Source organism: Sodiomyces alcalophilus (genome assembly GCF_042370955.1).
Source record: "Sodiomyces alcalophilus JCM 7366 unplaced genomic scaffold ACRALscaffold_1, whole genome shotgun sequence".
Taxonomy (NCBI): Eukaryota; Fungi; Ascomycota; class Sordariomycetes; order Glomerellales; family Plectosphaerellaceae; genus Sodiomyces; species Sodiomyces alcalophilus.
The window spans coordinates 563,596-574,314 of NW_027263532.1; the positions used below are offsets into that span (position 1 = coordinate 563,596).

Here is a 10,719-nt window from a genome sequence, read left to right on the forward strand (position 1 = left end):
CTACTCGGACTTGCTCTTTTTTTTCCTCAACACCACTTCTTCCCATCACCACCTACCACCATCATCATCACCGCTATATCACCATTTCGCCCGTCTCCTTGTCCTACCACCCCGATAGCTCCGACCCCGAATCCGATACCGATACCGATACGAACAACGCCACGTCACATGTGGTAACTGATCTCTTTGACGAGCTGCGCTACCATCACATCTCCTTTCAACATCTTCCGCCGCTTGATGAACCCCTCAATTGCGAGACACTCAAAGATCTGAACCACGGTCTATACTGCAACCCAGTCAGCGAAACACGATTGTTTTTTTCGTCTTCCTTTTTATTATTCCTTCCCCGTCAATTTGGAAGATTCTGTACATTCCGCCAAGACAAGGATTCTCTCAAGACAAGAGCTTTCTTTTCCTTCCACCTCGGCAAAAGACGCAAACCACTACGGAGCAAATAACGCAAAAAATCCCGGGCAATTTAATTTTCATTTTGGGAGAGAAGAAAAAACTGATCAAACAAATCTGCGCCCGAGCCTCTCGCAAGCGACACGCCATTTTTCTCTTCTGCATTGAAACGAGACGTGACATCTTCATTGTTTCCTCCTGTTTCCGATCGCTATAGAATCTCATTGTTCCCCTTGTTGGGACGGAGAAAGAGGAATTGCCAGTCAGGGACATTTTTGGCTGTTGACTCAAATCTCTAAGGGACTGTTTATTATTTTCCTCTCCGGGCCGCTCAGACACCACAGAAGCGAAACGAATAGGCGAATATTTAAATAAGGCGACGGATTCTCTTCTAGCCGGCCTAGTCTGATCAACTCTTTTGGCTCACCTGGTCACCATCTTCTCAATTTTTTCGATTGAGCTTCGCACTACCTTCGATTGCCCCGACGCTCGGAGCTCGACTCCCACCGCTTTTTGCATTCGACGCCGGCAAGGCTGAAAATCCAATCCGGATCCCCTCTACTTACTGGTGTGATCTCAAAGCAATCCCGTTTCGACCCAGATTGTGCTTTGGCGACCTTCGACCAGCCTTGCGTTCCTCCCCAAGCGTCGCAAACCCCCGCGACTTGGACCATTCCATGACCGCAAACTCTAGGAAACGTCCGGCCCCAGGCGCATCTCCCGCTATTCCTATGCCTGTCATGCAGCCTCGATACTCCAGTCCAGCGAATGCTTACCCCAGTCCCACCCACGACCTCGCAAGGTGGCACGACCCGACCGTTGCTGGAGCTTTCGTCGATGGGACCACGCAGGCCGTCCATCCCTACGCCATGATGCCCTCGCAACAACCGCCACCGCAGCAGTACGCCCAACCACCCGCCTCGAATGGGAACACCACTCTTGCACGCCGACACATAAACCGGGCCCTCGTTCCCACCGCCGCGCGCCCGCACTTTGACGAAGCCGATCCCTGGTCCTTCAGCACGGATGACCCGGCCACTCTTGTCCAGCAAACCACCAGCGGCAACCTGAGCGAGCAAGATAGCATTGAGGCACTCGAGGAGCTCGCCATCAAGGCGAAACGTGAAGCCCAATCTAAGCGCAAACAGATCCCGCCATTCGTGCAAAAACTCAGCAGGTAGGGCAACACCTCTTTCCAGATGTCTTCGCCCATTTCGACGACGCAAAAAAGAAAACTAATCAAGTGTCTTTTGACTCTAGCTTCCTGGACGAAGAGAAGAACATCGACTTGATCCGATGGTCCGACAAAGGAGACTCCTTCATCGTTCTCGACGAGGACGAGTTCGCCAAGACGCTCATCCCCGAACTCTTCAAGCACAACAATTACGCTTCCTTTGTCCGCCAACTCAACATGTACGGCTTCCATAAACGCGTCGGCCTCTCCGACAACTCGATGCGCGCCAGCGAGCGCAAGAACAAGAGCCCGAGCGAGTATTCGAACCCCTACTTCCGCCGCGGTCATCCCAACCTGCTGTGGCTGATCAACAAGCCGAAGAGTGGCAGCAAGAGCAAGTCCAAGGCAGGGCAGAAACCGCCGGAAAACGATCCGGAGACGGACGAGGAAGCCGGCGTCGAGGAGGTTGGGCAGGGGTTCGGAGGCGGCCAAGGCGGCCGAGCGCTGCCCTCGGGCAACATGCCTCTCGACAGGAAGGAGATGGCCCTGGTGCGCGAGGAGCTAGCCAAGGTCAGGGAGCAGCAGAAGATGATCCTCAACGCCATCACACGGATGCAACGCGACAACTCGACCCTCTACCAGCAAGCCGTGATTTTCCAGGAGCAACATGACCGCCACCAAAACTCCATCAACGCCATCCTCAACTTCCTCGCCAACGTCTTCCGCAAGACGCTGGAAGACCAAAACTCGCAAAACGTCAACGAGCTTCTGGCCAACATCATGCCGGGCAACAGCGGCAATTCCATGCCCCAGGGCAGTGTGGTGGATTTGGGCGACTTTGTGTCGCCGCAGGTATCGGGCGCGAGTCCCGGGCCCAAGAGGACGCGCGGCTTGCTTCCTCCCATTCCCGCCCACGGCATGAACGTAGGCGGCGGCAGCGCCCGGGCGAGCATGGCATCTTCGTCGTCGTCGAGCAAGGCCACGCCGCCACCACCACCACCACCACCATATCACGGCCACGGGAACCCGGTGTCAGGCACGGTCACGGAGCTTTTCGATCACCTGGACGGGACCGAGGCCGGCAGCCCGGCAGCGTCCGACTTGCTGGCGCAGGAGCTCAAATCGAATCCGCGCGAGAGCATGATGAAGCTTATCCAGGACACCAATGCCAGCCGGTCGGGAGGAGGAGGGGGCGCAGGAGGAGCAGGAGGAGGTATGGACCTGCCGGAAATGGTAGCCAACGCGCCAACAACCATGACCAATGATCAGCGGGAGCAGATGCTCAACAACATGATCGCGCAGACGCAGGGTCCCGAACCGGGAACCATGCCCAACCCCAACGACACTGCTGCTACCACGGCCACTGGCACTCCAGGCGGCTCGTTCCCCAACACCCCTGCCACTACGGCTCCCGCTTCGACCACCGCCGGCCACACCCCGATCCCTGCTCACTCCCCGCCTCCCCCTCCGACCGCGGGCGGTGGTTCCGCTCCGAATCCCGCGCCGGCGCCGGCCGGTGGGAACTTCTCCCTCTCGCCCGCCATGAACGCCAACCCCGCCCCGCCGAGCCTCAACCACATCAACAACACGACAAGCGAGCTCGACTCCCTCCACCGCATGACGCAGGACAGCAACGAGCGGCTGGCGACGATCCAAAACATCCTCAGCCCGCTCAGCCCCTCGGGCCGCATCCCGGGTCTCGACGACATGGAAAACGCCGGCGGCTACTTTGAAACCCACAACCTCGACCTCGACCAGTTCCTCGACACGGACGCCTTTGACCCCAGCAGCAACTTTTCCCACATGGACTTTACCAACCCTGCCGCTGCCGCCGCCAATCCCGCCGCCGGCGACTTTGACTTTGGCATCCTCAACGAACCCGCCGCCGCCGCCGCTGATCCGGTCGCGGGGGGCCCTTCGGTCGGCGATAACCCGAGTCCCAGCGGGACGGAGGAGATTCCCCGGGGCGACGACTTTGGCGCGGCCGGAAACCTCGGGAGCCCCAGCATGAAGCGTCGTCGTGTCGGTTAGCTGCCGCCTTGGCCTTGACGGGACAATCGAGCGAGTTGGGTGGTTTCACGGCGCATAAAAGGAAACTAGGATTCTTTTCTTTTCCTTTTCTCTTGTTTTTTGTTTTCTTTTCCCATTTTGTCCAGTCTGAATGAGAGTTCAGAGGACTCGAGTCACAAATGTTCATTGCCAATTCATGAAAACGGGGTAACATAACACGACATGAGGTTCTTTCAGGGGGTTGCGGAAATATCCATTGTTTGTCGCATCGGCATCTTTAATTTCTTATTTGTCCATACTCTCCTTACGATGCATTTAAGAGGTGCGGTGGAGGAGACGCAGGCAAAGATATCATGGGGGGGCAGACAACGAAACCAGGACAGAAGTGTGAGACTGCATGGAAAAGGAGAAGGATAAGATGAGGAAAGGAGTCTTTTCGGGCCTGAATTAACGATGTATGGCGTTGGGTGGCAAGGAGGCGGCGAGACGTTGATTCTTCCTTTTCCTCGTAAATACCACTACCTAGGCATATGATATAGGTTAGTCGACAGGGGATCTTTTTTGTTTCTTCCTTCATTCTCTCAGACTGTTTTCTGTTGCTATTCCCACTTCATCTGTGAATCTCGACATTGCCTTCAACTCGGCATCATCACATACTTTAAGGCTCAGGACGACGACGATGGACATTCCTAGCCTATTTCCTAACCATGGAGACTAGAAACAGGCCGTGGCCCTCCCATCGCCCTGGGCCACCTCGTTCCCATTCCAACGCTCCCAATCTGTTTGATTCGTCTCCTTTAAAGCCAAAACAAGCCACAAAGCCAGGCTCCCCATCCCAAGCCCACTGCCCATTACACACGTAACCGAACGCCAGGCCTTTTTGGACGTGTTGGTACAACACGAATGACAATTTCCCATTCGCTGAAAAAGAAGGAGACTAAACTCGCACAACGCCATCTCGGCCCCTTGCCAGAGGACGGCGAGGGTGGGAAGAATAAACGTCTTGAATGCATGCAGAAAGGTCAAACACCCAAGATGAACAACCGAATATCAGGACAAGACAAACGTCGCAATGTCAAAAGGTCGAGCAGAGTGGTATAAAGCGGGAGGGAAAAGAAAAAGACGGAAACCATCATCACCAGACTAACAAAAAGAAGGCTTCGTAAGAACCCTATACTCCACATAATCCTCGCCATCAATGCTGATGAGGACACCCTGCGACACGAGTTTCCCGACAAAGGGGCCCGTCGACTTGCGCTCATACTTTGTGCCTCCATAAAACTTGACGTTATCGTTGTTGGCGCGGTTGCGCTGCCCCTCCTGCCTCTGCCAAATGTCGTCGAGCTGCTGCACCTCGTCGCGGGCGTGGAAGCCGTTAGCGAAACCACTCCCACTACCACTGCCACGGGCTGCGGCCGTCGGCTCGGCGGCGCCGTGCGACGAGTCTGCGGCGGATTTTGTCGCGGCGGCTTCGCGCTCGGCGTTGGACTGGGCACGGCTCCTCTCGTACTGCTCGAGGCGGCCCATCTCGCGCCGTGCTTGGAGGTCGATGTCGCGACGTGCGGCGGTCGGCGTGCGCGACGACTGCCGCCCGCTGTCGAGGTTGGGCAGGGAATGGCGTGCGGCGGGGAGATCCTGGCGACGATGGGAAGTCCGGGGTTCTTGGCCGCCGACGGATGCCCTGCCCTCGTTTCTGGCCCCCGCCGGCTCGGCAAAGTCTGCGTCGTCCGCTTCGTCCTCCGGTTGCGCGTGTGCGCCGCTGCTAGCCGGCACACTGCCTGTCCTGATGATGTGTAGGGCGCGTCGCTGGGCGACGTAGACGGCGTGGCCTTCGTTTTTGATTTTCTCCGCGGGCGTCTCCCCCCTGTCGATCTGATACTGGCGGACGCGCACGTACTCTTTCAGCTCGATACGGGTGAGATGCTTGATATGGGGTTCCAGCTCCATCTCCGTCCACTGGATCCAGAGGGCGCCGGCACCCAAGGGAAAGTTACCATCCACATAACGGCCGTCCCGGGTTTCCCTGATCACTTTGACCCTGAAATTATCATTGTGACCTAGGATACCCAGGACCGCATGGCGGTCCCGGGGATCGGGGGCGTCGGATGGTTTCCAGTATCCCACGACGATGCGGGTCGGGCGGGTACCGACGAGGGGGTCGAAAATGGGCACGCTCTGGGCCGGCGATGAGGTGTCGGACTGATCCCTGGCGGACGGCAGGACGCGACGGGAATCGGCGGTGGCGGTGGCGGCGCGGGAGGGCTTGGCGGGCGGCTGGTGCGGAGGTATGGAAGTGCCGCCGAGAATGGTACTCACACCGCTGGTGAGCTTGCGGCGCTTTGCGCTGGCGGAGATGATGGCATCGTCCGGGAGGGTCGGCCCGTAGGCGACGGCGGGAGCGGGCGCGGCGTCAGGAGGGGGGTTTTCCGAGACGCGGCGTTTGGCTTCCTCGACGGCGGCCAGGTCGGCCTCGAGTTTGGCGTCGGGATTCTCCTCCCGGGCGCCGGTGCGCTTCTTGACGAACTCCTTGACATGGTAATGGTTCAGGCCCACGAGATACGGCTCGAAGACAATGCGCTCAAAGGTGACCCAGAGCCCACCGGGACCCGGGGGGACGGGCTCCTTGACGGGGTCCCCGTCCCTCGTCACGACCTGGATACGGGTGCGAAGTCGATCGCGGACATCGATGAAGCCAATGACGGCATGCTTTCCGGCCTCATCGGCGACGGGCGAGTCGCGCCAGTAGCCGAGAACGACGCTGGAATTGTTGGGGCCGGATCCCTGACGACGAACCGGCTTGGAGCGTTTGAGGGATTGTACGTAGTCTGCGGTGAGACCGTCCATCTCATCCTCGTTCAGGTCGGCAAAGGTCGAAGTCCTCTTGCGTTTGGGGTACGGGGTCGGCTGAGGGGACTGGTCATCGGCGTCGGGCAGGGTCTCGTCCTCCTGGTCAGAAACCACGTGGAATGGGGACGGCTTGTCAGATGCATGGCGATTGGAGCTGACGACGATTTCGTCCGAGGTTTGCTCGTCGGGCGGAACGGGACTGCTTAGTGGACTGCCGGGAAGCGCGGGACTGGGGATATTGTCGGGAGGGGGACTCAGTTCGTCATCGTCGTCGGCGGTATTCGAGTGGGGTGGGTTGTCAATGGTGTCATTGGTGTTGGGACTAGGGCTGGAGGTTAGAATGGAGCTGATCCTCTCCCGGTGGAAAGTGAGAGGGTGAAGAGGGAGTAGATGGAGCGGGAGTAGATGGAAGCAGTTGACTTACTTGGCGGACTTTCTGCTGGCGGGAGATGGTGTAGGCTTGGATGGAGTAGCCGGAGGGGCCTCGGTCTTGGAATCCCCTTCGGTTTGGTCCATGATAAGAGACAGATGCCGTAACAAGTAGGACTCGTATGCTCAATCTCCAGGTGACACGGTCAGGGCCAGTGCCTGCTTTGGTGCTATGTATTCGTGTCAGCGGCCAAGAACTATAAGGATTGACGGGAAGCATGTTGTCAAGGTGTTGGGGGAAGATGGGCGTGGAGTTTGCCCAGAGATGAAAGTGATGAATTGTTGTCCTGGGTATGTTGAGAGCAACGAGAGTCGACATGGATTTGCAAAGACAAGACAATGGGTGAACAGAGACAATGAGGAAGCACATTGACTGGGGATGAGCTGATGGCACCATTCCGTTATCAGAGCAGACGGGACAGAGGCGGCTGGAAGAGCAAGACGATATGTTACGTGATGCAGAGACATGCCAGAGTTGAGTAGATTGGGGATAAAGGCTGGCGGTTAAGATCATAGAGAGGGAGGTTCCGAAATGGTGAGAGAAGACGGATAGAAAGCGAGGACGAGAAGAGTAGAACATACAGATCTAAACTAAAGGATGGATATTTGGCAACCCCATGGAGCAGAGCAGGTCGAACACGGGGGTAACAGTTATAGTTGGGGGGAATCAAGAGAATATAGAAACTGACGCTGGCGCAGACTTGCCAGTACTGAAGTTGAAGTGTAAGAAGGCCGCGCACTGCTAAGAAGCCGGAGGTGGACAAGCGTAGTCGTAGTAGTTATTTACGATGCATCAGACGGAGAGAGTTGAAAAGGTTCGAAGAGAGAAGTAGGTGGAGATATAAAACTCAATGGGTGGGATGAGTGGAAGAAAAGGGTGTGGAAAAAAGGAAAAGGAAATAGAAGAAAAAATAAGTGGCGGGATGAAGGAGGGGAAGGGAAGAAGAGTCAAGGTTGGCCCCAGTTGACTGTGCGTACGAGGTATTGAATTGGGAAACTGCTAGCCAGATAACTGCTGTACGAAGTAAGTAGAGCAAGAGGAAATGAGGTAGGCGGTACTTCGGTTGTGTCAAGTAGGGTAAGAAGGTGCTGTCGTGGATCCAAGGCGGTACCTTGTCACAAGTATACAGACTGAAACGAGACTTGTCAAGTCTCACAACTCGAAGAGGGGCGCGACAATTGTTACTAGACCATTCAACTCAGCTTACAGTATACCTAGGTAGTCTGCATTGAAAATGTATTATACAAGGTATATCGTGGGTGAATAACGAAGCAGCGACAACATGTAGCAGGCGACTAGACTGCGATAGGAAGACTTTATGGTGGTATGCATGGCCGACTCCTCTTCGTGGACCAACGCGAATAAATGGAGGGATTCTATCCTTGCGCGCGGTGGCGCAGTGTTCGCCGAACCGATACGATGTCGCGACCCGTCAGAAAGTGTATACTTGTTTTGACTATTCGAAGCGTGACGAGTGGACAAGACGCGTATCTTTGAAGTCAGGACATATACGAATAAGACATCGCGTAACTGATCGACAACCTACTTGACCCGACGAATTGACCCAGACGAAGAATCAAACAAGTCACCATGGCTAATACGATGTACCTACGGAGGAAGGAATAATTCATGACGTGCAGACAATCTCTTGTCGTACTTGTACTAATTTGTCCATACGATAGTGGCTCCGAGTGGGCGTTCCTAGTGTAACCTGGACGGTAGAATAAATCGTTGGTCTTTCGGTCTAAACGCGAGTGATTTTTAGTACTTTAATATCACCGACTCGGGACCGTTCAGCTGTCCTGATATGTGAAGACAACGTACTCAATCTACTTTCATGTAACCAAGTCCGCGTTGCATTCGCATTTGCAGCAGAAACGACCGGTCACCAGCGTACCAAGTTAGAGACTCAAGGTATACGATACGAATACATAACATTAACACACACCGCCAAGTCTTCAAGTACAACCTTGAGTTGCCCAACTTGCTGTCAGATCACGCCATCAGTACCACCTATTCTACAGGTAGAATTGACATTATTAGCTAGCCGATTTGTGCGCCTATATTATTTTTGCGGCCATCAATTTATAATTACATTAAATCATTGCGGTTGCATTAATCCAAGAGGAAGCACGACAAGAGAGACTGAAGGCTAGGAGTCCGAGTCTCTGCCCTGCCTTCCCTATAGAATACTTTGATAATGCCCCACTTATATCAGGTTTAGTATTCGTACAACACAACACGAACTCCCCAAATCTAAAAGACACAAGAATTGTCCGTCGCGTAAGCCGGACCCACTATTCCTATAGAATAAGCAGACGCGTAATGATCGGCTTTATATAGGTTATAATCGCGACGAGGAAAAAAGGGGGGAAAAAGAAAGAAAGAAAAAAGATAAATAAAGTTGCAAAATAGAGAGAACAGAAGACGGGAAGAAATAAGGGAAAAAAAGAAAAGAAAAAAAGAGAAAAAATAGAAAAGGGACTTGCATTATAGTACAACCCCTGATAGAAACACCAGACCGCAAACTGGAGATGGGCGGAATCATGGCTGACAATGCCAGTGTGACAACCAGTCACCGCGAATCGGCAGCGTCAGGAAAACAGGCGAGGCAAGCAATTGTCCTGCTGTCACCCGTCCTACTGAGACACGTCTTCGGGGACGTGGTTCCTGACTGCACTCGTCAGGACGGACCACAGATAAATCGATTGAATCACGTTGACCTTCCACTCTTATTCGACTCGTCCATGTCGCCAGTGTCAATCTTCATGCCTCGAGTTAAACTGATAAGACGTGAAGTGTCATTTTCCCTCCCTTATTCATTGTCCTCGCCCGTCGTGTGTAGTGTTGTTACAACGCCCTTACTATGAACAAGTCAGCCATCGCCTGCCACGATTCGCTAAATGGACACCCAACCATACTCTTTGAAATGGAAGGCCCAAAGAAGTTATACACTCGTAAGGCTTCGAGTTGCAAAGCATATGGCTTGCTCCAAAGAGAGCCACATCGAGGTGTTCCGTGACAGCAGACCGATGCAAAGTAGACCGTCCCGTCAAACAACATAGGACAAGTCCCTCTTCTGCAAGTCGTTCCAACAACCCTCGAACATGCCGTCAGCCGTTTAGTCCGGCGTCGGAGTTGGACCCTACCATGCTCACGGACCTCCCGATGCCTTGCTCAGTATCTGCTCCTTACCAGGAACATGTCATAAATCGAAACGCCAGAGAAAGCGCATTCTCAACCTCGTCTTCCTCCCCTGCCACGCCCACGGCCTCGACCACGCCCGCCCCCTCTCCCACCGCGACCCCCCCTCTTACCACCCCGCTGGCTGCCCCGGCCATCAAACCGCTCAAATAGCTTCTCCTCCCCAAACGCCCCCTCGCCGAAACGCATAAAGTTGACGAGCCCCCTGTCGACAATCGCAATCAGAACGTTCCGGTGCCCGTGCTTCAACCGCTGATACATCCGTCCCGGTCCCACCCAAGCCGGGTCGCCGGGGTCATGCGGCGTCGAGTCCAGGAGCGCCGTGACTTCCTCCAAGCTCGGCACCGACGTCGCCCGGGAATCCACCACCGCGATGCGGAAATCCGGAGGTGGCGGGTTGCTCTTGCTAAACACCGCGTGCGTCGATGGCCTCCATACGTGATAGAATACCTTGTAGGGCACCTCGGGCGTGCCAGGGTCAAGTGGTTCCGCAACCGGTTTAAACCGCCAGAGAAGTTCGAGTTGTTCGTAAATGGGAACGTAGCTTCGGTACAGCCCGGGTCTGACCAGAGGCCCGACCGGCGGTGGTCCGGTCTCCGATCCCTTGCCCAGGAGGGAAAACAGCCACTGCCACAACGTCCTAGGCGTC

The 10,719-nt window shown here is 55.1% G+C and overlaps 3 protein-coding genes across 3 annotated transcripts; 2 read left to right on the forward strand and 1 right to left on the reverse strand.

Moving 5' to 3' along the window:
• Nucleotides 1–1,082: 1,082 nt before the first annotated feature.
• Nucleotides 1,083–3,610, forward strand: ACRALDRAFT_1067728 (uncharacterized protein; the record flags this gene model as incomplete). The annotated part of the gene is made up of 2 exons (XM_071017479.1): nucleotides 1,083–1,582; nucleotides 1,666–3,610. 2 exons carry the CDS (start codon nucleotides 1,083–1,085, stop codon nucleotides 3,608–3,610), a joined length of 2,445 nt encoding a protein of 814 aa, XP_070878476.1.
• A 1,122-nt stretch (nucleotides 3,611–4,732) lies between these two features.
• On the reverse strand, nucleotides 4,733–6,952 carry ACRALDRAFT_2023649 (uncharacterized protein; the record flags this gene model as incomplete). The annotated part of the gene is made up of 2 exons (XM_071020149.1): nucleotides 4,733–6,758; nucleotides 6,861–6,952. 2 exons carry the CDS (start codon nucleotides 6,950–6,952, stop codon nucleotides 4,733–4,735), a joined length of 2,118 nt encoding a protein of 705 aa, XP_070878477.1.
• A 2,616-nt stretch (nucleotides 6,953–9,568) lies between these two features.
• Nucleotides 9,569–10,607, forward strand: ACRALDRAFT_1060495 (uncharacterized protein). The gene has a single exon (XM_071016241.1). It carries the CDS (start codon nucleotides 10,017–10,019, stop codon nucleotides 10,221–10,223), a length of 207 nt encoding a protein of 68 aa, XP_070878478.1. The 5' UTR covers nucleotides 9,569–10,016; the 3' UTR covers nucleotides 10,224–10,607.
• Nucleotides 10,608–10,719: the final 112 nt, after the last annotated feature.